Source organism: Trichomycterus rosablanca, chromosome 26 (genome assembly GCF_030014385.1).
Source record: "Trichomycterus rosablanca isolate fTriRos1 chromosome 26, fTriRos1.hap1, whole genome shotgun sequence".
In the NCBI taxonomy this organism is placed as follows: Eukaryota; Metazoa; Chordata; class Actinopteri; order Siluriformes; family Trichomycteridae; genus Trichomycterus; species Trichomycterus rosablanca.
The window spans coordinates 17,297,826-17,324,131 of NC_086013.1; the positions used below are offsets into that span (position 1 = coordinate 17,297,826).

At 42.5% G+C, this 26,306-nt stretch overlaps 2 protein-coding genes and 1 long non-coding RNA gene across 3 annotated transcripts in view; all 3 read right to left on the reverse strand.

Moving 5' to 3' along the window:
• arhgap31 (Rho GTPase activating protein 31) overlaps window positions 1-6,615 on the reverse strand; it is a 39,248-nt gene extending 32,633 nt beyond the window's left edge. The window contains exon 1 of the mRNA XM_062988431.1: window positions 5,978-6,615. Within this exon, the coding sequence (XP_062844501.1) occupies window positions 5,978-6,077 (100 nt within the window). The 5' untranslated portion in view covers window positions 6,078-6,615. The remainder of the gene's footprint in view (window positions 1-5,977) is intronic.
• Window positions 6,616-15,055: 8,440 nt separating this feature from the next.
• LOC134303613 (uncharacterized) lies at window positions 15,056-16,400 on the reverse strand. Its single transcript, XR_010007674.1, has 3 exons — window positions 16,281-16,400; window positions 15,664-15,849; window positions 15,056-15,550 (listed from the first exon to the last, which is right to left on the reverse strand). It is a non-coding gene; the product is annotated as an uncharacterized LOC134303613 (long non-coding RNA).
• A 373-nt stretch (window positions 16,401-16,773) lies between these two features.
• Window positions 16,774-25,901, reverse strand: b4galt4 (UDP-Gal:betaGlcNAc beta 1,4- galactosyltransferase, polypeptide 4). Its single transcript, XM_062988479.1, has 6 exons — window positions 25,488-25,901; window positions 23,662-23,894; window positions 23,056-23,243; window positions 22,096-22,218; window positions 21,464-21,568; window positions 16,774-19,451 (listed from the first exon to the last, which is right to left on the reverse strand). The coding sequence occupies exons 1-6, from the start codon at window positions 25,756-25,758 to the stop codon at window positions 19,310-19,312; spliced, it is 1,062 nt and encodes a 353-aa protein (XP_062844549.1). The 5' UTR covers window positions 25,759-25,901; the 3' UTR covers window positions 16,774-19,309.
• Between the last annotated feature and the right edge of the window lie 405 nt (window positions 25,902-26,306).

The window sequence follows — 26,306 nt, forward strand, 5'->3', positions numbered from 1 at the left end:
TAGAAAGAAACCAAAAACACCTAAAGCAGCAGAACGGAGGTCCAGCCAGCTGTTCCGCAGCTCCGTTTGTAGACATGAGACCTTCGAGGTTAAAACAGCAGATAGTGCTGAGTTGTGGAATTTAGTCTCTACGTGACATCAGTGAGGAAAGTGGGTCATCTCGGCCTCTCGCACCGGTTTAACTTCCACAAAGTCTGGAGAGAAGTTTTATCCGGCTGAAACTTTACGAGACGTTTCGATGTGCTTCACCTTTAAACTGAGATGCTTTTTTTCTCTGCTGTCAGGAAAATTAAATTACCCGGATAAGTAACTGAATAATATAGATACTGTACATAAAATGATAACTGCAAGAACCATACAGATGATGAGTTCTCAAATTCAATTTGAAATAGAGCCCAAATCGAATTTCACGTGGATCCCAAAGAGCCAAAGACGATAAATAATATGAGCACTTAGACTAACATTCACTCCACTTGTTCATTCACAGCTCTATCTAATAACCAGGCTGCGTTTAAGCTGTCATTTAACAATATATCTCAAAAATATAATTACACGCTGGGATGGAGGCGAGCAGGAAATGTAATTTCTACCACACGCCCATACTTCTGCGATACGTTTTATACTGCATATTGAATTTCTGATTTTATGACTCTCGTTAGAGGATTTAACAGAATCGTGTTCCTAAGCCTGATACAGTCTCGACTTTTTTATGTAGTTAAAACCAAATTACACATTTACAAAGTGGAAGTGTGTTTTTTTATGTGATTTAGAGGAACAGTTCAGCCAAACAAAATAAGTTTACACTATTTAATCCTCACTCTGATTTAGGATTTTCAAAACGATCATACAAGATCTATTAAGTCAGAACTTTTACTTACGATGATTTGACTCGTATTTCATTTTATTTTCATGACTTGCTTCGTCCTGGTCAGGGTCACGGCAGTTCCGGTTCAACAGGGAAACACTGGGCGGCACGCAGGAATACCCACGAACCATTCTGAGCTTTGACCATCCCCACTTCCTGAGACACAGCCAAACTGTACACCTCAATCTCTAAGGTGGTGATAAGCTAGCGTAACAGACCCATGCACCCCATTTGTCACAAACGCTATGATATAACACACACACAAAATAATAATTATAATAAATAGGAACCATAGTTGCGTAACTTCTGCTGGAAAAGAACGTTTATAACTAGAAATCTATTTTGTAAAACTGTTTACTTAACCAACTTGTGATGATTTGTACATGTTAAACCAGCAGTTGTCCTACACTTAACTAGTAATCAGATGATTCTCTGTTTACCTACGTAATTATATATTTCCACTATAACACTAAATAAGCAAACACACACCAAGCAAACACCAAACAATTAAATTTCACTTTTGTGTGAACTGTTTTATTAAAACTAGATACAAAAGCAAATACCAGGTCTCTAGTAAATGCACCGTTTTCCAGAACAACATGCAAAATGGCAAAAACAGCACACAAAATAATTCTGAGATTTACACAATATACAGAGGGGGCCAAAACAAGTATACACACTTTAATAGATGTTATTTATTGACCTTTTCTAAGTAAAATTTAATTGCAGTAGCAAAGGTGACCTATATTCATCCTTTGAATGTAGTTTCAATATAGGTTTTCCTTTTGTTAAATCGGTCAATTTATTTATATCCGATCTACCTACGTCTTTCACGATTCATGGACGGTACAAACTCAATCTGATAAAAATATATCTGTACAATAACTGCTGTGCATGGCCACGTAACAGCTAACAAATACGAGGCAGTTCCTCAGAACCGGTTCCACCCTCTTGTGCAAACCCTCGGTAATGAAGACCTGGACATGTTCCAGAATAATACTGACAATACAAACAATACGATGCTAAAATACATACGAGGCTCTGACTCACATCAGGATGGAGTAGGCTCCTCCAAAGTTCTTCCCGGACTCTAATTTAGGGATGTTAATGATACCTGACCAAGAAGCCGCTGTTCGGTTTAACGCTGTTAATTAAAAAATTTATTAAAATTCATTTCCAACAGCTGACGCTTGATTTGAGTTGAGAGCGGATCTATAGTGCTTTTTTCACCACATTGAGACTCTCAGTGTGCAAAGCGCTACTTGTGGGTAGAACCGTGAAGAGCACTACAGTTCTAACCCCGTCAGGGAAACTTTTTTAATGATTTTATATGATTTAACTCATGAATGACAGAACTTTTGCACAATAAAACAAACAATGAAGCTGTTTGGTGTCTGCGTGGCATGTTAAACTGGGCACATGGGTCTTTATTTAGCAAAATGACTTTGATGAGACGCCATAAGCTTGTCAGTTAATGGTTGACTAATGATAGTTGGCTATTGATTAAAAGAAACTGGCATATATTCAAACATTATTTGGCTTTCACAAATAGTATGTCAAGCTGATTCACAACAATCCCCTAAAGCTGGAGGATCCATGAAAGATTTATTTTAGAAGAGCACAAACTATTAGAGACTAATCTGAGAGTATTTAAAGAAAGATTAAGGTTGTTCCAGGTCAAATGGTGGCATTAGTTGTTGTTTTTCTCATTGTTTTAATGATTTATTTCCATAATTCTCTGTAATATAGTTCTATTATTTTGTCCACTCCATGCAATAACATGCTGAATGTTTTCCTATACTGATCCAGACAATAATCCCATTTGTTAAATTTCTTATTCCGGCTAAATAAGTGAACCACCCCGCTGCGGCGCTGTTTTAGCACTTAGTGTCTGTTCGAAAATGGGAAGTCAACCGTTTCTGGGTGATTATTACAATATTGCAGATTCATCATACCATTACACCTCTAGCTAACGTGAGAACGATGCCACTGGGAAAAGCCAAAGAGATTTACCGGCAATAACGGGGCCGTGTGTTTCTGTAGCAGAGTGAACGGCTGTCCTGTGATTTAGAGATCTAAACCAGTTTACACACGAGGAACCCACACGAGACCTTTTAAAAAGAGATAAAGACACTGAGAGGAAGAAAGAGGAATTTCCGTGTCTTTTTGTGTTTTTTACCCTCCAAATTAGATTACAACTCAATTTCAGAATCACTCCTGAATTACGTCTCTAAATATCTGTAACTTTACATGCAACCCAGCAATCTGTAAAAATAAATTCTATTCAAACGTTCATTGACACATTTCGGACCAAATTAACTATTTGAAGCCAATTTCTATCTGACTGGATAAAGTGGGAGATCACTTGAACCTCTTGGCGCAGCAGGATACACACAACAAGAAAAGTATTATAATTATAATTCTAGGAATAGACATTTTTCTTTGTTCTAATTTGTTGGCGAAATTTGCGACGTATTTATGTCCAACCCAATATATAAAATGGTCATTTTAGTAAATATAATGTGTATATTTTTTTTTTATTCAAATCAGCTCTATATCCAGCCAGTCAAATTTGAACATATTCATTCAGATTAAGTCACATGGCATATAAAATTTTAGGAATAGCAGGAGCAGGACTGGGTGAGATGGATGCCAGTTTGATTAGACTGGGTTCCAGTTTACTTTAGTGTCTCCATAATGGTGAGACAGAAAGGATATCAATTAGGCAAAAACACTCCGGTTTGGCCCGACAATTGCTGCAATGAGAGCAGCAATGTTTTTTATTTATTGATTTAGTTCCAGCAGTTAAACTTAGTGTTTGAAATTACTTCTACACAGAGCAAATAATTAATAAAACAACGGTAATAAAGATTTTGTGTTTGTATAAAGCCGTAACATTTAATGTACTCTAGAGACTGTCTAGTAAAACCTGCTCGTCTGGCTCAAACCACAAAGCCACATACAAGTTAACACACATAAACAGTTCATGTTAGTGATTGACAGGTGAACCAATAACCGGCAAAAAAGTCATTCGTCAATTAATGGGTTTATAAGATCATTTCTGTAGATTTGAGACTCAACCCTCAGTGAGAGCCAGCTGAGTAGTGCCAGCTAGGTGTTCAAACACATTAGAGAGCAAGCGCTGCCATTCTTAACCCAATACAAGCTTTTTTATGCATTTATATCATCAAAATCCTGAACAACTGGACTATTCCGCATTAAAATCTGAAGCCCTGAAGCCAGTCAGTGTCAGATTGAAGTCGGTCGGGGTGAGCATAAAGCCGTTCGGTGCGACTATGGGGTCGAACCACATGTGACACTCTGCACTTGTGGGTCTGGGTGGAATGATGTGGATGTTTTGCAGCATGTTCCAGTAGAAAAGTAGAAACTCTGATTAGCATCTTATAATCCTGACACTAATTTGATCAGGAAGAGCTTTAATATGAACGACAGAGGAATACAGAGAGCAGAGTGTTCCACTATTTATTTTAGGGGGTTTTGAAGGAATCTGCCACTGGCTGGTAAAAAGAAGTGGCCAAAAGATGCATAAATGTCAGAAATGGCAGGTAACTGCCAGCACGACTTTTTGAGCAGCTATTCCTTTACAGACATAGTCGCTGAAGAGATCATTAAGATAAAAGTTAACTTGGATTGGTTTTTAGTTTTTTAAAACAACCACTTGCTTAGATTTTTTCCATTTTATAACTTGGCCTCTCACAGCAGTTATTATTTAATCTCTATTATTAGATTGATCATGATTAATCGTCCAACGTGCTAGCAGACCACAGCGGGGACTCACTGATGCTGAGCTTGTGTGGATCAAAAAGCCTTTTAAACATCAAATTCATAACGCTGGAATTGCCTGACTGTACTCGCTGTAACCATTTAACCCACAAGCAACTGCAGAAAAACAACAATGCAAAGCACACTGCCAAGCTATAGCTGCTGCCAACACGGAAAAAAAGAAGTGTGTGGGCAAACAGGATCTAAAACAAAAGGCTGTTTTTTACACAATCGCAATGGTTGACACGCTGATCTCAGATCAGATCGGTGCCTTCTGGTGATTTTCTAATAAAAAAGATCAAAGGCTCGTCAGATCTGATCCGAGTTCAGTCTGCGAGGGCGGCTTCGACCTAAAGCACCTCTTCTCTCATTTTTTCCTGCAATTATAACAGCCATCCCACAATTCACTGGGGCAGGGAAGCACACATGGCCGAAGGGAGGGGACGAGGGCGTCGCCCACTGAGACGCCACAAATAACCAATAACTGACTCAGAACTGGATTTATATAAAGAGGAAAAAGAAAAAGAAGGAAAAAATCTGTCAGATCTACGCAGGGAAATCACTTAACCACCTCATCTAACTGCTCTTCATTATCTTATGGTCTTCACCCCCCAGTTTCGGTTTTTGTTTATTTAACACCTCCTAGTAACTCCTTAAGGAACTTGCACAGGCAAAAAAGTGGGAAACTGAAATACATTTATCAGAATAAGAATAAACACTGCTAATACAACTATATTTTTCAAAACATTTGAGAGCAAATGACCACACCTTATATTTGTTGTCTTTTATACAATATAGCACGTACTATATCATTGCTAGTGCTTGTTTGTGGTGAACAGAAATCACTCATACTAAAGGTTCAATAAAAATGATGCCACCATGCACCAATCCTCAAATACATCATTTATTGTAATACAGCTACAGAAAAATGTCTAGCCCTGTATGAAAGCTGAACGAACTTTCACAGATCCCTACACCCAACTGACACATCATGATTTAAACATGACTTAAAGGAGGTGCCCATTCAAAGGAAGCCAGAAAAGATCCCAAGTTTCTAACTGCTGTCGTACTGAATTCATCTCAGTAATAAAGTAATCACAGCATGGAATTCTTTTAATCAGTGCTCAGCAACAACTCAAAGCAATACAATTTTAAATCAATAATAAAAATCCACATCTTTTTCTCTTTCTCAAGACGCCGCTTCGTTTTTCTTCATAATTAACGTCAGTCCAAAAAAGCAGGATGTTTTCTCAAGGACAAGCAAGTCGAGCGAGACCAAAGAATGAATCGAGAAGGGAGGAAGAGATAAAAAAAAAAAAAAAGTTCTACCTTCATGTCCTGAGTTCTGGAGATGCTCGTTCAGGTCACAGCCGAACGCATTGTCACTTCCTTTCCTCTTCGATTTTTGTTTGGCAGCTTTATTCTTCATCAGGATCTCAAGATTTATCCAGATCAGAGGAAACCAGCTCTGAACCTGAGCATTGAACAGAGAAGTCTGAAAGGGTGACGGAAATATGGACCCAAAGGAATAGGACAAAAAGAATTCCCAAAAATGGAAAGGTAAGTCCAGTTTGGAACAAAAGGAGTGACAGGCCGCAGCTCACATCGTGTACGATCCTAGTGAGCCGGAGTCGGAGAGGAATTCTGAGGCTCGGCAGCACCGAGCTGACGTCACTTTTCCATCTGGGATATTTCTCTTTTCTGTAGATACACAAAGCAAAAAAAGAAAACAGCCTGAAGTAACCCGAAGACTCGGTTTCCTGTAACGTAGCGTGGGCAGCTGAAGTCCTCGGCCCCTCCTGACCACTTCTCTTCCTTTCAAAACTTTCTTCTCAGCCTGAGCAGGCCTTCTCTACGGTTCTGCCTGTTTTCCTCCTCCATTTCTGTCCCTCTCAGCTTGGCCATATCGTTCCTCAGACACGAGGCTTGAAACTTTTTTTCTGATTTGGGGAGGGGAGAGAAATGGTTGCCTGCCTCCCAACCCAAATGTCTGAGTTTTCTCCACATCTGACCCTCTCTCATCCCCTATCCCTCTCTCTCTCTCGCCAGTTTTTTGGACAGGAAATCTGCTCTCTGCCTTCCTGAACGCTCCCAGAGTACACAATTTCCTGTACAGGGCTCTTTTGTTTGGAAAACAAAAACAGACAAGCAGGGGAGAAAGGGAAGTGGGGGAAACAAGTCACTGAGAGAGAGGAGAGAGCGAGAGAGAGCGAGAGAGAGAGAGAGAACAGATGGCAGAAGAGAACACACATGGTTCCCGTTAGCCAGGGCTTAGCCGTCTCTTTCCAAATCCACAAAACATGCATCAACTTCACGTATAAATCTGACACCCCTCGCAACTCCTAACGTCTGAATACGGTCCAACGTGGCAGACGCACACCAACATAAACACACAGATGTTCCTTTATCTGCACATCTGCTTACTGGCCGGTGTTCAGGCCTTGTGACAGACAGAACAGAGTCATCTGGTGCCCACAGGCTCTCACACTAATCATATAAATGGGACACGTCCACAAAGCGCCCAAACACACCCCGCTTTACTGCGTCTGACTCTCTTAAATAGAGATTTATATTCTCCCCGGATGACAACATGTTTACGAGCAGGTTAAAGCCGGGATTCTGAGTTAAGTCACACGACCAATTTTGTACGTCAGTGCACATTAAGCAGCTAACAGGATACACAAACATTAAATTAACGATATTCACAATAATAAAGAGATTTATTCCTGCTGCACAGTTTAACCTTACACAGGAATTACTGACTTGTAGAAACAATCCTGCAATGTTCACGCCCTTCCCCAAACAAGCTTCTGAATCAATTCTTGGTATGGACCAAGTGTGAAAAGGACTAAAGTCAATATTTTTAATGCAAAACACAAAGCAGCACTTCAGCAACAAGTCCAGGGACTTGAAGACCTCCCATGTTCTCCCTGTGTCCTTGTGGGGCTTTGTTTCTGGATACTCAGGTTTCCTCCGACCTCCCAAAAGCAAGCAGTCAACACATCTAAACATGAGTGTGTGTGTGTGTGTGTGTGTGTGTGTGTGTGTGTGTGTGTGTGTGTGTGTGTGTGTGTGTGTGTGTGTGTGTGTGTGTTGTGTGTGTGTGTGTGTGTGTGTGTGTGTGTGTGTGTGTGTGTGTGTTTATTAGGATTTTAACGTCATGTTTTACACTTTGGTTACATCCATGACAGGAACGGTAGTTACTCATTACACACGATTCATCAGTTCACAAGGTTACATCCAACACAGTCAGTCATGGACAATTTTGTATACCTCACTTGCACGTCTTTGGACTGTGGGAGGAAGCCGGAGCACCCGGAGGAAACCCACGCGGACACGGGGACACGGGGAGAACATGCAAACTCCACACAGAAAGGACCCGGACCACCCCGCCTGGGGATCGAACCCAGGACCTTCTTGCTGTGAGGCGACAGTGCTACCCACCGAGCCACCGTGCCACTCGTGTGTGTACTGGTAACTAAAAGGTCACTGGTTCAAACCCCACATCTGAAAGGTTGCCACTGTTGGGCCCCTGAGCAAGGCCCTTAACCCTCATAAGCTTGCAATGTGTACAGTCCCAATTGTAAGTCACATTGGATAAAGGCGTCTGCAAGTGTGGGGGAATATTTGTATTATAAATCTATAAAAATGTTTTATTATAATTTTACAGCCATTTTAACAGTTAATGTTTTACTATATACACATATAAATGTGCTATTATAGATTTTACAACAAATTTTTAACAGTTTGTTTTATTATAAATATATATGTTTATAAGTTTACAGCAATTCATTGCAATTTCTGTTTGTATTATAAATATATAACAGATTTTAAGTTAAACATAAACAATATATTAACATTCAGTAGGCCAGTTATATATACATTCTGAGAGACTGACATGCCAACAAGCTGAAGTAAAACCGTTAATAGAATAGATACGTTAACTCATGACCAACTTTTAACGATTTTTATTTAATATTATAATATATATATTTACATTATAAAGGTAAATAACACCTTAATTTACGCAATCTCAATTTAACAACTCACCTCAGCAAATTCGCTCCAACTGCCATAACGTCTGCTGAGGTAAATCAAGGCTGTGTTCTAATCAGCAAGTACAGCTCTAAATAGTGTACTAAAGACAGCACAGTCAGAGCGGTATCTAGTACACTATATTTAGTGGAAAAGTGTGTGATTTAGGACGCAACCCGTCCTCGTGCAGACTCCAATATGAAAATTCCCGCCACAGATTCAAATGCGTTTATTTAACTAACATTAATTTTATCTGATTTAAAGTGTTAGAATTATTAGTACTGATATGAGGAACAGAACATATAGATCCTGAATAACATAAATTAACGAATTAAGTCAAATAAAGTGTTCAAAAGAGGGACAAATTAAAGGAGTAGAATTTTGTCAGCTAAAGGGTGAAAGACAAACAAAGAAAACAACTGGATCAATGCACATGTGCACAAATCCCTCCGTCCATGACTAACTGCTTCATACACATTTATTTATTCAACCTTGTCAGGGTCCCAGTGAGTCCGGTACCACCTGAAACACAGGGCGCCAATCCAACGTAGGGCATCATGAACTCAGCGGTGGTAGCTCAGTGGTTAGGGTACTGGACTAGTAACCAGGAGGTTGTCGGTTCAAGCCCCACCACCGCCAAGTTGCCACTGTTGGGCCCCTGAGCAAGGCCCTTAACCCTCAATTGCTCAAAATTGTGTTCAGTCATAATTGTAAGTCGCTTTGGATAAAAGCGTCTGCTAAATGCCAAAAATGTAAATGTAAATGAACTCACCCATTCTTCACTTACTGGCTGACCCAGTCCTAAAAACAAACTGAGGTGGACAATCTACCTTCTGAAATGCTTTACATCTACTGTATATAGATTTCTATAGCTTAAATAGAAGATCCTGGATATTATGTTGTGGGATTTTCATTGGTCTTTGGTCTCTTTACATTTTGCAGCAACAGTAGTATACAATATGGCAAAAAGTATGCAGACGTTTCTCCTAATTGTTGAGTTTAGATGTGTTAGTATTAGTACTGAAGATCAGCATAGAGATCCTGAATGGGTATAAATTAACGAATGAAGTAAAAATGCGTACTAATAAGGGGCAAATTAAAGGTTTACTAAGTATCACTAACTGCTTCATACACCTTCATTTATTCAACCTTGTCATGGTCCCAGTGAGTCCGGTACCACCTGAAACACAGGGCACCTGTCCATCACAGGACATCATGAAGTCAGACATTCAAAATTCACTGACTGACCCAGTCCTAAAAACAAACTGGAGTGGACAATATATATAATAAAATGCTTTACATGTACTGTATATAGATTTCTATAGCTAAAATAGCAGATCCTGGATAATATGTTGTGGGATTTTCATTGGTCTGTTTACATTTTTTAGCAACAATAGTGCACAATATGGCAAAACGTGTGTGGACATCTCTCCTTAGTGTTGAGTTCAGGTGTTTTAACCACATTTGCTTTTATAAATTAAATGATATGTAATGCTTCTTTGTTGTATTGCAAATTGAGCAATTTTCGACATTAGTGTCAGGCCTTATAAATGTTATTTTGATTAAATGGGCACAGATTTTTTCACTTGAAAGCCAGAAATGGAGGCTGTTTTGGCTGCAAAGGGCACAAGGCACACGATAATACCAACAATTCTGGAATGAAATGCCCAACAAGCTCATGGTCAGAAGTCCAAAAACCTCTGTCCACATAGATTTTAGAAATGATTTACCAGGCGAGTATGGGCTGTGTCTTTCGGTTCCAGTGAAGGGAAAATGCCTTATAATGAAGTGGTGCTACTAAAAATAGTGTTCTTTTAACATTTTGGCAGCATTTTTGGGAATGTCATATCCTGTTTCAGCATGACAATCCCCCCATGAACCAAGCTTGATAAAGACATAGTTTTGTACGTAAGCTTGATTTGGAAGAATTCGACTGGCCTGCACAGAACCCTGACCTTAACCCCGTCTAACACCTTTGGGACAAATTTTAACATCATCCAACATCACTACCTGATGAAGCGCCATGCAGTATACATTAAGGAAAAGAAATGGAGTCTTTTCGGAGAAACGTGGATTGAACTGAATGTGTGTTTATTAATACAAGTTCTACGTAGGGCGGTCAGATTTTGTAGAAGCGTGCCTACACAATGACCTTGGCAACACAAAACACAAAGCTGAAGCTGTATTTGGAAGCGGGATGAATTATTCAGGAATATGACTTGAGCCATGGTTCCTGTAACACACACACACACACACACACACACACACACACACACACACACATGATATATTGATTTTGGTAATACAGCCATCACAAAGTAATATTTTTCAACAGGTCGTTACTGCCATATTGCTGTAAAATCTAAAAAGCCATCGTGGAGCGACTGGACACGACATTTCTAAGTAGTGAGGCTAAAATCTCTCTCTCTGCTGGGAACAATGAGCTCTTTTTCCCTACAGGATGGACGATGACCTCACCGTGTCAGATATATGAAGATATTTCCCTCTGCGCACTGATCCCAGAGCTGTTCTGATTCAAAAAACAAAAAACTATTCCAGATAAAGCCTGGGGAAGAATGACGGCCATTAATCTAATGTCACGGGCTATGTGTGTCCAAGAATTTCTGTAAAATGTTTGTTAATAAATACGAGAATTCTTTTCGTTTTAATTATTTTAATTATAGTCAAATTAGACCATGTTGATCAAGTTACTGCTAATTGCATTTAAACAGATAACTTGCTGATGTTGTGATGCAGTATAGCCCATCCTAAGCAATTTATCCAGACTTCGCCTCTTGATTCAAGATCAGTGTTCCAGATGACATAAAAACAGCTGTATTTTACATTTACATTTTCAGCATTTAGCAGACGCTTTTCTCCAAAGCGACTTACACAATGAGCTGAACACGATGAACAATTGAGGGTTAAGGGCCTTGCTCAGGGACCCAACAGTGGCAACTTGGTGGTGGCGGGGCTTGAACCGGCAACCTTCTGTTTACTAGTCCAGTACCTTAACCACTGAGCTATCACTGTACAGCTCTACTGGTGTTTATAGATAAAGAATAAAAACCTACTTATTAAGCCTGATTAAGCCTCTGCTGGTAACACCAGTGTTCCAGGGGTTCAAATTTCAGGCTGGGCTCACAAATGAGGTGTCAGGTGCCTAAAACATTCTACCACTGTCCCTGGTTACAAGTTTTCGCCCAGTGTCTTCGGACCCACTGTGACCCTGATCATAACCAAGTCCTTACTAAAGATAACAATGCTATAGAATAATGCTGCAGTTGCACCACCGGACATATCCTCGTAAAATAGATCCTGTTTAGTACAAATAAATGAATAAAATACAAAGAAAAAAAAAAACACTTTATCCTGATCAGGGTCGAGGTGGGTACAGAGCTTACCTGAAAACACTGCACAAGGCAGGAATATATTTGGGACAAAGCGGCAATCCATCACTGCAGTCGATTAACTTTGTGCATGTTATTTTTTGGGGGAAGGGGGTCCATAAACAGACAATTATTAAACACAGGTCTACTGGGGCTTGTTGCCTTAGAATAAATTTACACCCAGTGTTTGCAGGTGGCACCAGACCTACTGTGGCCCTGATCAGGATGAAGTGGTTAATAAGAATGAATGAATGAAAATGAATGAAAACATAAACTATACGCTTTGCAGTCGTTTTGATCTGTAAGAGAGTATTTGTGCAGGATTTTTCTCAGAAGCCGTTCCGTATGTATCCGGACAGATAGAGAAAGAACTCTTTCATACTGGAGCAAAACACAGCAGTGTTTACAGAGAGTGAGATGAAAAACTCACTCCATCACTGACTGTCCGTTTCCAAATCTAGAACCTTCCCTTATGGAGCAAAGGTCACTGGTCACATGCCCGACACTAAACAAAGGGACGATTCAGTCAGATGGTCGTACTGGACGGAGAGCATCAGATGGTAGAGAATCCATGAAGGTCACGATCTTTAAAGAACATTTCACATTTGTGCTTCATAATTCAAAGTGAATGTGTTGACTGAGATGGGAAACATCATGTAATAAATGTCATTTAATCATAACAATACATATAATTTCATCATATTAGTACATGTACTTTCATCATAACTGGCTCAGTGGGTAGCACTGTCGCCTCACAGCAAGAAGGTCCTGGGTTGCTCAGGTGGCGCAGCGGTAAAGTACGCTAGCTCACCAGAGTTGGGTTTCTAGATGCATCGTATCGAAACTCAGCTCTACCTTTCCGACTGGGTTGGGCGGCAGTATGAACAACGTTTGGCTGTTGTTCAGGGGCTTAGGGGTAGAGTCGGATCATAGGTCCTCATAACTGGTGCGACTGCGGCCCCTGCTGGTTGACTGACGGCGCCTGCACAGGGCTGAGGAATAACACTGAGGGGGGTGTGACCCTCCGTGCGCAGTGTCTCTCGGTGTATGAACTCGGCTCGTGCAGGTGAAAAATGCCGGCTGTACTGATTGCGTGCCGGAGGGGGCGCAAGTCAGTTGAGTGGCGTCCTCAGTCAGCGGCAAAAAGGGGTCGAATCAGTTGTAGTGGTCAGAGTCCTTTCCGTGTGGAGTTTGCATGTTCTCCCTACGTCTGTGTGGGTTTTCTCCCACAGTCCAAAGACCTGCAAATGAGGTGAATTGGAGATACAAAATTGCTCATGACATTAAAAACTTGTGAACTGATGAATCTTGTATAACAAACAACTACCGTTTCTGTCATGAATGTAACCAAAGTGTAAAACATGTACTTTCATCATCACAGTACACTCACTGACCATGTTACTTAAAAAAATTCCAAAAGAGGTGGGACAGTGTATAAAATGCAAATCTTACAGGTATTTAAGTAACAAAAAACATTTAATTTCTTGAATTTTTTCCCTCTTTTTCTCCGAAATGTCCCCCCAAACTAGTTGTATCCTGGTTGCGTTACACTTCATCTCTACCGATACAACCCTCCACCGCTGACTGAGGAGCTTCGCAACTGACGCATGCCCCCTCCAACACATGATCAGTACCGACCGCATCTTTTCACCTGCACGAGGCGAGTTCATATGCAGACCAGCCATGTACACGGAGAGCCACACCCTGATCAGCATAATTTCCCAACTCAATCAGCCAGCAGAGGTCGTAATTGCACCAGTTATGAGGAACCCTGGTTCGGCTTACCCACCCTGAACAACAGACAATCGTTGTTCACGTGGCCGCCCAGCCCAGTCGGATGGCAGAGCTGAGATTTGATATGATGTATTCGAGATCCCAGCTTTGGTGCGCTAGCGTATTTTACTGCTGCGCCACCTGAGCGGCCAGTTTATCGATTTTTGAAAACAAGCACCAACTCTTATTTTAATATTATTTTAACACAATCAAAAGAAATTTAGGGATTTTACCATCTACACTGCATGACATTATTAAAAGTTTCAAAGAATTCAGATGAATGTGTGTGTAGGAGGCGAGACCAAAATCATTCTGAATGCACATGGTGTTCGATTCCCTATGGCACTGCATTAAGAACCAACATGCTTCTGTATGAGTATAAAAGCATAGGGTTAAAACCTACAGGGTTAAAATATATTCAGAAAACCCTACAAACGCATAACACATAACACCTAGTATGTGAAGCAAAAGCTATATATTAACATACAGCATGCTTTTATTGTAAGCAATATAAAGCACAATATACGACTGTTGAGCGACTGTGTTTTATTGAGCAGTGATGAGGAGAAAGCAGCTTGTTCGCTGCTACACCAGTGTGTTAGGTGTTCAGTTCCTAAGCGATCGAGGAACAGTGATAAAGGAGGAGATGATGCAACACGGGGGTAATCACGCCTGTCCCAAAAAAATGTAGAACGTGTTACAGCCATCAGATTGAAAATGAGTGCATTTATATAAAAAAGCTATAAAGGTCACTGGTTAAAACATGAATTATTTATTATATTACATTTTTTATGTTCATTTTTCTTCAGTTTTTATAAATGAAGTTTGTACATGTATTGGTCACTTTATGAGCTACATTTACTATAAGGGTAAAACAGCTATGGATATAAGTTTAGGGAAGGCCCTTTCATGTTCCGTGAAACCATCTGAGATGTGTACATGCATGCGTACCTATGTGAATATGTATGGATATATGCATGTAGCCATATCTCACCAATAACTGCACAACTCTGGTTTGCACTTTACACACACTATATTCATTTTATAGGCTTATATTGCACCTCATATTGCATTTTTTATATATTCCACCTCATATTGGAATTGTTCCCCTGTTCTTTTTCTTCTATTTTTCATCTTCTATATATATATATATATATATATTTGTAAAAAAATGATTTCTATTGTGTACATGACACTTTTCTTTTGTTCTTTAGTACTAAATGTGACCGGGCAGTTATAAAAAAGCATTTTACTGCTAGTTATAACATGTATGACCTGTATTTGATTTGCTCCTGTGCATAAAGCAGGGTCCAAACCAGATTTATGAGAGCGGTGTGGAGGAACTTCTGTGGTCTGCACAGAGCCCTGACCTCAACCCTACCGAACATAAACGGGACAGATGCAATTCCCAAAGACAGACAGACAAAATGTTACAGAAAGTCATTCAGAAGAATGGAGGCTGTTATAGCTGCAAAGGGAAGCCAGCTCCTGGTATTGGAATAGGATTTCCAACAAGCTCCAGCTCAGGTGTCACCCACCCACTGGTGCTGAACGAGTGGAAAGATCTCAGAGGTCAGTGACCGGGTGGCATGGAGTTGGGGCTGTGCTCTGTCAGATTGATAGTAGGCTTGGTTAGGTCCACTAGAGGGAGCTGATCCTCCTGTTTTTCTCATCCTAAATAAAGCCACTCAAATACTAGCGCCACCTGCAGGACACAAACACATCAATCATTCAATAAAAATAATGGAGCCTCTCCAACGGTAGCTCTGTCATTAATAATGGTACTAATAATAATGTTTAATAACTGCTTATCCTGACCAGGGGTGCAGCGGGTCCTGTGCAATCCAGAGGCTGTGTGCAAAGCAGAAATACATCCTGTACAGGGTGGCAATCAATCTCAGGGCAACACACATTTACTTAAATGTGTCCATATGACCATCTGAGGTTGATCTTCACCTCCAGTCTAGGTGTGAGGTTCCGTCCTGGGGCCCAGTTCATTTTTACCTGTAAAAAAAACATGCAGTAGGTGGACTGGCTGTTGTAAAAACTGAAAGCACACCGTCCTGGGTGTATTCCTTGCTTTTTTGGGAGGTAGGAGGAGTTCAGAGTTCCCAGAGGAAGCCCAGACAAACACAGGAACATGCCAAACTTCCTACAGACAATGATTATTCCATTCAAGCTGCATCACCGTGCTATTATATAATACATTAATAATAATAACTTTATTACTATTATATCAGTAAAACTGATTTGTTGCATCTTTGTATTGTCTGGATCGTGTTCTTATAGTCAGTTAAATAATCATATTTATTACCATTATTAATGTGCTTTAAATAAAATAGAATTACATTTAAATATAAACGACACCATCTGAAAATACAGGGCACGAATGCAGCCAGAACAGTACCAACACACACCCACACCCACTCACTTACACATTCATGTGGTTACCTAGAGCCAATCCACCTTCTGCATGTTGTTGGAAGCTTGGTTGGAAACCAGAGTATCTACAGGAATCCCACATGAGCAAACTCCCCACAGACATGAAATAAAGACAACATGCAAAATTAATACGTACCAGGTTAGACTAATTCTACAGTCTCTAGCGACAGTTTGTACACCCCTGGTCAAATTCTGTTTGTGTTCATGGGTTCAGATCTCTGCACACTTTAATGCATAATTATTAAAACTCCTCATTTGCTGAAATTAATAGAATACTAAGCATTAAATGTGGCACGAGCAAAATAAATAGCACATGATCAGTTCAGCAAATAAATCTCAACAGTGCTGCACTAACACTTCCTAAAAACAGATTTTACATTTGCTTGCTGATAAAGGAACATGTTTACTTATTTAAACAAACAAATACATTAATGATTTATACGGGCTGAAATAAAAAAGCATTATTATTTATTAACACACCAAATGTTTAGTGTTTAATTATTTATTGAATAAAACCCACCCTGCTCACGTCTACATTGCACAGAACTCCTCGTAACAGCTAAAATAAAAACAAAATAAAATAAAAAGATAAAGCACGTCAGGGATTTCACAGAAACACATTCATCAGATACAACTGACCCAAAGTAACTTGACTGATTAAATAAAAATAATAATAATAAAATAAAGCTGTGGTGTAACAGAACAGACCCCCAGCAGCGCTCCTGTGTTCCCTACACACTAATCACGTGATCTCGGCTATAAGGGAACGTCAGTAGGTTAAATCCCTTCATTCGGAACGCCCCACCATGTCGTCACGTTCACACATTTTCCTGCCAAATTGGGCTTAATTGAAAAAGTAGTCAGAGGTAAGAATGTAAAGGTCGTGAGGTGCAAACAAAATTTATCGTTGCTGCCAAAAAGCTTTTATTACAAACAGTACAAAATAATTTATTAATTTATTTATCATGATTTTACACACTTTGGTTCCATTCATGACAGGACAGGTAGTTTTGTATCTCCAATTCACCTCACTCGCACGTCTTTGTACTGTGGGAGGAAACCGGAGCTCCTGGAGGAAACCCACACAGCAAACTGCACACAGAAAGGACCCGGACCACCCCATCGAACCCAGGACCTTCTTGCTGTGAGTGCTTTTTTAGTGTCCTGATTTGGATAAACACACTTTTATTTTGCACTCTGGCGACCTCTGGCAGCTATGCATCACCCAAACTGGTACAGATTTCTACACCAGATTCCCATCTAGACAAGCAGGGAATTGGGCATGACTAAATGTGGAGGAAAAGGGAATGAACACAATGCATATTAATATTAACAGACGAGATCGTATCGATGAATTACCGGGTACATGTCAGATTAGACAGGAGTGAGTTTCCTACCACAATCCTCCAGATTAAACTGGAACCATCGAGTTAGGTAATGAAACGGAGTGAAGAACACTGGTCCTACTGGAGCTTGAGGTGCCATGCCATGTTAGGTGCCACTTTATATTAGTTTGCACACAATGTACAGAAGTGAATTCTTAAATAACCCACTTTATTTAAATAACAAACCAATATTAATGTAACAAGGTCAAAGTTTCTGATCACATACGTTCAATAGTGTTCTGTAGAGTCTTTATTCTGTTCTAGTATAAAGTTTGAAGCTTTAAAGTTTATTTACATTCACGCAGTGCGGCAGTGTTCAACTTCTTAGTGTAAATATTATATACTATAATGTACAGATCAGGATTGTTTTGCAGTTTTACTTCCTTTTAAAACTTTACCAGTGAGGTTTGTGTCCTGCTGCTTAAGACCCAGGATCAAGTGATTCACGTTCAAATGATTCTGAATCAAATGATTCACACTTATTTATTCATTCATTGTCTGTTTTACCACCACTATCCTTTTCAGGGTCGCGGTGGGTACTGGGATTCACTGAGCGCAAGGCAGGAAACACCCCGCACAGGGCACACACACATTCACACACACACACACACACACTCATACTTTGGACTCAGACACAGGGAGAACATGCAAACTCCACACAGAAAGGACCCGGACTGCTCCACCTAGGGATCAAACCCAGGACCTTCTTGCTGTGCGCCGCCCGATTGTCAATCAAGCGATTCTCAATGAATGAACCGATTCACGATGAAATGACTCGGGATCCGTTTAACCACCTAACGCACGTCCTAAAATGCTGAAACGGAATAAAAACGACCTCTGTAGAGCAGCTTCATGCATCAGGCAGGTTCTGCTAGTGGATAATCAGTGACCATGAACCTCCAAATCAGTTCAGAACGGTATTATAAAAATAAAACTCTCATTTTTGGCAACTGCTACACAACCCACCCTGGTCCTTTGAATAAAATAAAAATATTAGAGTTAATCACAGATGGACACGCCCTTATATCGTATATCGACTTATGAGCTGCCACCACTTTTACTAGTGTTTCTATTCTGATTCCTGAACGTACATGTACAGACGACAGGACAGAAATTACAGGACAAATAAAAGGAGACGAATAACAAACGTGAGGGACATTTATCAGGGTATCAGGCTCAGTTTGAGTCCACTTGTCCCCCAGAGAACTGGATAAGGTCAGTGCAAATCAATGACCGATCATCTGATCGATATGATGTGCACATTTCTTGTTTGAAAGGATTGTCATTACGTTTCGTATTGTGCCGTGCAAATCAGCCGTCTTCATTTTTAATGTTAAACTGGGGAGGTACTGAGCTGTTCCAGTTTTTTTTTACCTATTCACCACAGGCAGGGTGACCCAAAACCACCCAAATGAGGTCCGTCAATCATTATGTAACACAGATCCGTCATTATTTCCCACAATGTCACAAATTTTCAAGCTTTTCCAGGTTTGGAATGGAGCACCTGTACGTTCCACACCCTCCAGACCGGCTCCACGCTCAGCACTTCAGTACTAACATCGGTCGACCCCGCCGTCGCGGGCGCGGCGTCTCAGTTTACACTAAGAGAACGACTGTACGACAGTTCGGTCCGGGTCTCAGTGGCCGTTCGAAGGCGCGCCGATATCCACAGTGATGTTGACGTAGAGCGGCGGCCTCTCCACCGACAGAGCCTCGTAGGTGCAGGAGTTCAGACCGTCCGTGCTCCACGTCCGGGGGGTCTTATTCAGCAAATGCATCCTGCAGGAGGCAAAGAAATCGGAACGTAAACAACGATGATGATCGGACCTAAGACGAAGCGTCGGACGCTCCCCCGTTATCCGGTCAGATCATCACTCAGAATTAAGGCGCCTCAGTAGGAGCATTTTAAGGGATCTGAGAATGTAGACACACAAGTTGTTATATTTGCAGTGTGGACGCTATAATAAATCTGATCCTCGCCAGACCTAAACGCCATTACCTGTTCCAATCATCCTCAACTATCCCAAACATCCTGACTAGTCCTAAACGACCTGAACTCTGCCGAAATATCCTCCACTCCTAAACATTGTTTGTTTGTTTATGATATTCACGACAGGAATCTGTGTTCTATGCTAGTTTTATTGGTCTCGTGTTGTATATATTTAGGTTTTGATTTAGGATTTGTTTTATGGTTATAGGTGTCTGACATTCTTTACAAAGTTTGAGGTCTTCTCCCAGTATTTGGAGCGGCCGATTCTACATTTAGGTCTGTACATTTTCTATAAAGTATTTTTGGTTTATTCCTGACATGGGGGTAAATCTCGTTTAGCTTATAGTTTGTTTGTGCGTTCCATTCAAGTTGCCATTTAGTTTTACTGTAGTGGTTTACAAGGGGTTGAAGATTAATGATATTTTATTCAGTTCTTTCTCTCGCAAACTGCTCAGCTTTTTCATTCCCTGATATTCCGCAATGCCCTGGTATCCAGCGTAGTCTGATATCAAACTTTTTGAGGATGTTTAGGACGGGTCAGGATGTTTGGGATAGTTGAGGATGATCGGGACAGGTTACGATATTTAGGAACCACAAAATAACTCATGGACGAAAAGTTCCTGACGTCGCAGGCATTACAGAGCAATTAAGAGCTTGGCCTCAAATAGGCGACCTGCAGCTGCGGTTTCCGCATGTAAGGGGCGTCGCACCTTTCGTTTGTTGATCATTTCCTTTTGTTTGGCATGGTGGCTTTCCAGCACGCCACCACTTTCTTTTTTAGGGACACCGGGTCACCCCTGGCGCCCTCTAGGGCGTTAGGGTGCGTAGGTCGCAAGGCCGAGGTAAGCCAGGGTTAGTTTATTTAGTTTGGGACAGCTGGTGCGCTGCTTTTCGTTTGGCGGTTTGTAACCAGCCACCGCATGCAACGTTAGCTGCGGGTTAGCGCTGGGCTAACGATTCACTGTGCAGCAGCTTCTTAAGTCAAAAGCTTCAAGCAGATTCCCCTCAACCGCTGTGGCTGAGTGGGTTGAGCCACGGCTTTGTCATTCCCCTCAGCACCGGTTCGAATCTGCGCTTTTGACATTATCGCCCTTCTATCTCTCTCTGTCGCTCCGGTTCCTTCCCAGCATCGCTAGTGCTGGTGACCATGCCGGAACAGCTTTTATTTAAAGCTGTATTTTGTTTTGTTTGTTTTCTCATCGACTGGCTTACCGGTGCGTCGGCACCCACAGCGCTCCTTATGGGGGCGCAGGAGCTCCCCTCTCTCTCATGGCTAAATGTCGCGGTGAGTTAAGCGAACGCCTCGCTCCTGAGCGATCCGGGTTCGTGCCCCCGCGCTTCCCCTTTCCTTGTGTGTGTTTTTTTTTCTTTTTCAGTTGCCTGCGGCGCCAGCGGCTTCATTCGGGGTTCCCGTTATTTTCCCCTTTTATGTTGTCTTTTGTTTACTATTATTTATTGTATAAAAATTATGATTTGTTCTCTGCATTTTTGGGTCCTATCTCTCCCCTCATAACAGCCAGTTCTAAACACCGTCAGCTATCCCAAATATCCTCGTCTGTCCTAAACATCCTCAACTATTCAAATATCCACGCGGGTACTAAATACCCTAAACCATCCTAAGTATCCTCGCCAGTCGTAAACCTTCTCAACTATCTGAAATATCCTCACCAGTTCTAAACATCCTCAACTATCCCAAATATCATAACTGGTCATAAACGCCTCTAACTATCCCAAACATCCTCGTCAGTCCTAAACGTCGTCACCCATCCCAAACATCCTCAACTATCCCAAAAACCCTCACCTGTTCTTGTTGACCTCGTTGCCGCTGTCCCTCTTGTGGAACACCATGGTGTAGCGGGCGACTTTAGAGGGCGGCCGGACGATTTTCATCCCCTGAAGCTGCACCCTGAAAAACAAACACAAATCCATCATTACATTCACATCACGTCCTTTTATCCAGGCTCACGATTACCTGCCCAGCTAAGAGAAACTAATTGCCCCCTTTCCTGGTTCTGTTTTTGCACATTTATTATTATTATCAGGCGGCACTGGGCTCGACCGGGCAGCCAGGGTCCTTTCTGTGTGGAGTTTGCATGTTCTCCTCGTGTCTGGGTGTGTTTCCTCCCACAAGTCCAAAGACATTTAGTCTGGTTAACTGGAGCTATTAAAAATTGCCCTTTTTGATTATGTTGATTAATTAATAAACCAATTTGACTAATAATTGGGTTTAATTAGACCAGACGCACCCAGTTAAATCACCATTTGTGAGAAACAAATGTTTACTTCTGATGCTGGGCACCAGGAGCACAGTGGTCTGAGGCGCCAACCCACCCACCGGCATGTCGTGTTGATGTATTCCTAGTGCATAAATCAACGTGTACTGAAATCAAGCTTACACATACTGGTGTGTGTTAGTGTGTGTGCACTTGCTACCGTATCCGGAGGTCGTCGTCCTCCCCTCCCCAGCCCCAGTAGGTGTTGGGAAATCCGTTTACTTTGGAGAACTGTTCCCTGGTCAGGGCCGTCACGCCTCCGAAATATCCTTTGTACTTCAGCCTGCAGAGACGAGACGCAGACAGAGCTTAGCGTGGGGGTTTGCTCAGGGATGAGAGATGTTTACATCTGCACGTTGTGTGTGTACACGCTCGAACGTCGCCGCACGTCCGCCGACGCCACGTGGAGCTGCTTTACCGGACATCCTGCACATCGTACTGAACAAACTGGGACGTACACAACCCGACCCGAAATACGTAAACACCCTTTACCTACAGCAACGTGAACTCCATTAACAAACATTAGTAATAGAATGAGCGGGTCTGAAGAGCTCAGCGGGTTTAACGACGCCCTGAAATACACTATATGACCAAAAGTATTTGGACGTCCGATCATAAGCACGGTGGTATTAAAATAGAGTGACCTCTGTGTGACCTTTTCAGCTCGAACGGAGCTTCTGAGGTGTATATGCCTGTGGGAATTTGCGCCCATCACGAGACTCTGAGGTGTTTGTGCCTGTGGCCAAGGGTCGCCACTCGTAATGACAACTGGTGCGGTGTAAAGAACTTTGCTATTGGCTACCTGTATGAGCGCACAGTGCTAGCTGTGAAGTTTGGTGGAGGAGGCATTTCAGATTTTTTTATGTTACAGTGCTGTTTAACACGAAGGTGCCAGCAACCTTCCTTTTTAGCACAGAATTGTCAATGTTTACAATAAAGAGGCGCGAAACCCTGATGACCACAGTCATGTTTTAGAACCTGGTGGAAAGCTTGCCAGAGGAGTGGAGGCTGGTGTAGCAGCAAAGGTCCATCAGGTTCATAATAATGGACCAGCTGTTTTATTACAGGCGATTACCGTCAGCATTTTGCTTTATTACCCAGGGCTATTTTTGGCTCGTACCTGTAGCCGGTGGAGTTTCTGCCCACCACCAGGTGTTTGGGATCTTGTTCACAGGTGTATAAATTGTGATCGTTTTCAGGGACGAGATCCACGTCGTGAAAGATGAAGCAGTCCCAGCTGAAGTCCTTCAGAGCTTCCAGATAACCCACGTTTAACAGCTTCGCTCTGTTAAATCTACCATCGCCAGCCTGTAACACACACACACACACACACACACACACACACACACACACACACACACACACACTGTTGTGTTGGTCAATAGCACAGCCCAGATCAGAACTTAAGCTCTTAAAATTAGTGTCAATTGGAACGCTCTAGGCTCACTGTATACGCTTTTATCCAAAGTGACTTGCAGTACTGTGACAGTACGTTATCTAAGCAATTAAGTGTTAAGGGCCTTGCTCAAGGGCCCAACAGTGGCAACCTGGCAGTGGTGGGGCTTGATCCAGCGACCTTTCAATTACTAGTCCAGTACCTTCACCGCTAGGCCCTGTATCAGTCTCCCTGTTCATACTTTGAAAGATTAAGATGCTCTTCTGTGAGCGGGTGCATCTGGTGGTCAGGGGTGCAGTGAATCGGTGCGTGTGCCCGGCGCACACTGACCTGGTGGATGACGTAGATGCCGTAGTGGAGCTGCTGCCTCTGCAGGAACGGGTGCAGGTGGTGCAGCAGGTACAGCAGGTGCTTCTCTCGGTTTCGGAACGGGATGAGGACGGCGACGCTCTGCCTGGCTTTACACTCGCCGGGTTCGTACTGGCCCTCCGTCACCGCGCCGTTACCCTGCTGCACCTGGTCGAGGGTCAGCCAGGGTTCGAACTGCAGCGCCAGCGCACCACCTACACCGACAGAGCACAACATCACTGAGCGTACTGAGCAGTTAGAATAAGAGCCAACAATATTTACTAACAGGTGTAATCAATATATTTTATAAAGGAAATATGCTTCCAACTTTGCAGCAACAGTTTAGGGAAGGCACTGTGCACTAAGCAGGCTCTATAAAGACATGAAGACATGAAGGGATTTAGTCAATGCCAGTTCTCTATTGCACCCAGGGCTTACAGAGGGAGATCTGCAGACTTAGCACCCGCCCCCTACCAACACATGTGGCCGTCACGCTCTTTTTATACCAGCCAGTGAGAAGATCCAACCCCTCTGATATTATGTCCGGTTGTCTGTTGGGTGCCCGGCAAGGTCGATAACACATTAACATTTACGGCATTTAGCAGACGCCTTTATATATCGACTTGAATACAGTGGGCCTTGCACAGGGGTCCAACAACTCGAACCAGCAACCTCTTGATCACTAGTCCAGCACCTTAACCACTAAGCTACCACTGCCCCTTGCCGCAGTGGTGAGGCTAGAGACCGCAGTATCACCGGAGCGTGTTCTAACCCTTCCCTAAGCTGTTTAATGGGGCTGATTTGCATACCTAAAGGTCAAACATTTGCAAGTTTGTTCTGTTAGTGTGTTGAAACGAGGGTGTAAAATCCCTGAACCTAAAGAATGCAAATCAAACCTAATTTGCAAAGTCGAACAGACAAACGTCGCAGCAGCTACACGGAGCAGGACGTTGTTGCTCCGACTGAGCCGAGGGTTCGAGCTCACAGATAACGGCTGTGAGCGGCTGTAAAGATCCGAGTGGGATTTTTTACGTTCCTAAAGCTACTCGAGTAAATAAACGTATTTCGGAGCATCAGTGCGACAGTTAAACTGCAGCGCAGTTGGTCCTCCCACCATCAGGTGCCTTAAACGCACCACCACAATCTCAAAATTATCTGCTATCAGCCGGTCGGGTGCCTACACAGACACGGGATTGGCTGTGAGCTTGTACGGGGAGGGACGATGGCTCAGACAGGGAGGCGACTGCTGATCACGGAGAGCAGTGCATGGCCTTGGTTCGGCGACTGACGTGTGCCGTAGAGGGGTATGACAGCCTTGGCCCTCCCCAATTGGGGTGGAGGTGGCAGATGAGACAAGAGAGAGAAGCTACAATTAGCCATGACTAGACTGAGTGAAATGTATTTATTAGGTTTGGGTGAAAAGGGAGTGAAAGAGGAACGTAATGGACCACTGAACGGAAAGTCGCCGGTCCGAAAGACGCCAGTGTCTTAATAATGTCTTTTTTTGGTACATCTCAGTCTGGACGCACCTTTACTACATTACCAAAACAAAAAAGCTCAACGCATGAAGCCAGACAGGGTCTGTACGTACTTGTGCACAAGCTTCATTGAAATAAAGACCAGAATGTGGGACAGATTAACACCAGGTACTTTCATAAACTCAGTTTGTTCGATTAGTGCCTCAGGCTGAACAGTAATCCTGCAGCGCTTTAGTTCCACAAACCGCATCAACACGTCACTGTATGAGAGCGAAGCTAATAAAGAAGTGTAGATGGATCCCTGATACCAAAGGCAAAGCCCAAACTTACGCAGCAGCGGTGACGTCTCTGGGCAAACATCTTTAAGCTCCTGCTCCATCTCCTTTGTGACCGGGATTAGCGTCTCCTCGACCTGCTTTTCCGGCTCAGGCTGTTCTCCTGCCTCCCCGGGGTCCGGCTGAAGTTGGGTCGCCTCCCTGAACGTCTTCGTGGGGCTGAAAGTGGGGGCCGCTACCCACGCCAGGACAGAGACGCAGAGCACCAGCAGGAGGACGTACTGGGTCCTCCGTGAGAGTCTGAACGTGGCGGGACACGCGGCCATGATGGCTGCTTCTCAGAAAAAGTGAGCGTGAGCGTGGGGATAGAGGCGCCGAGCGGGTAAACAACACAGCGTCCTGCGGGGGAACATCTGCCTCGCGTGCTCCACAACACACACGATGGGGAATAGAGCACAGCACCTCAGGTTTCCTCAGAAGGTTGTTCGGTCTAATGCGCTCAGGAGCAGAATGATGCCCAGGTCAAGTGCGTCATCACAGAATCGCTGTCTGTCAAAAAGAAAGTACGTGTGAAAAGGGAGTGACCAGGAGATAAAAGAAGCTGTGCTAACAGGTACAACAGGTCGTTTTACATTCCACCCGCCTGTAGCAAAACTGTAATTCCTGATAAGAGTCATGGCTTTTGTATTTTGGATGCACATATTCCCTTTCATGACTCATTTCCCCGTCATCATGTCACAGAGATTCAATAGAGCTTAAAAAAAATTCTAAATCACTTCCTGAACAGCAACCCAGACCAGGATCTACCTTCTTCCTTCAGGTAAATAAATAATACCCTATTGTTCCCCACACATGGGTTACACGTATGCTGACA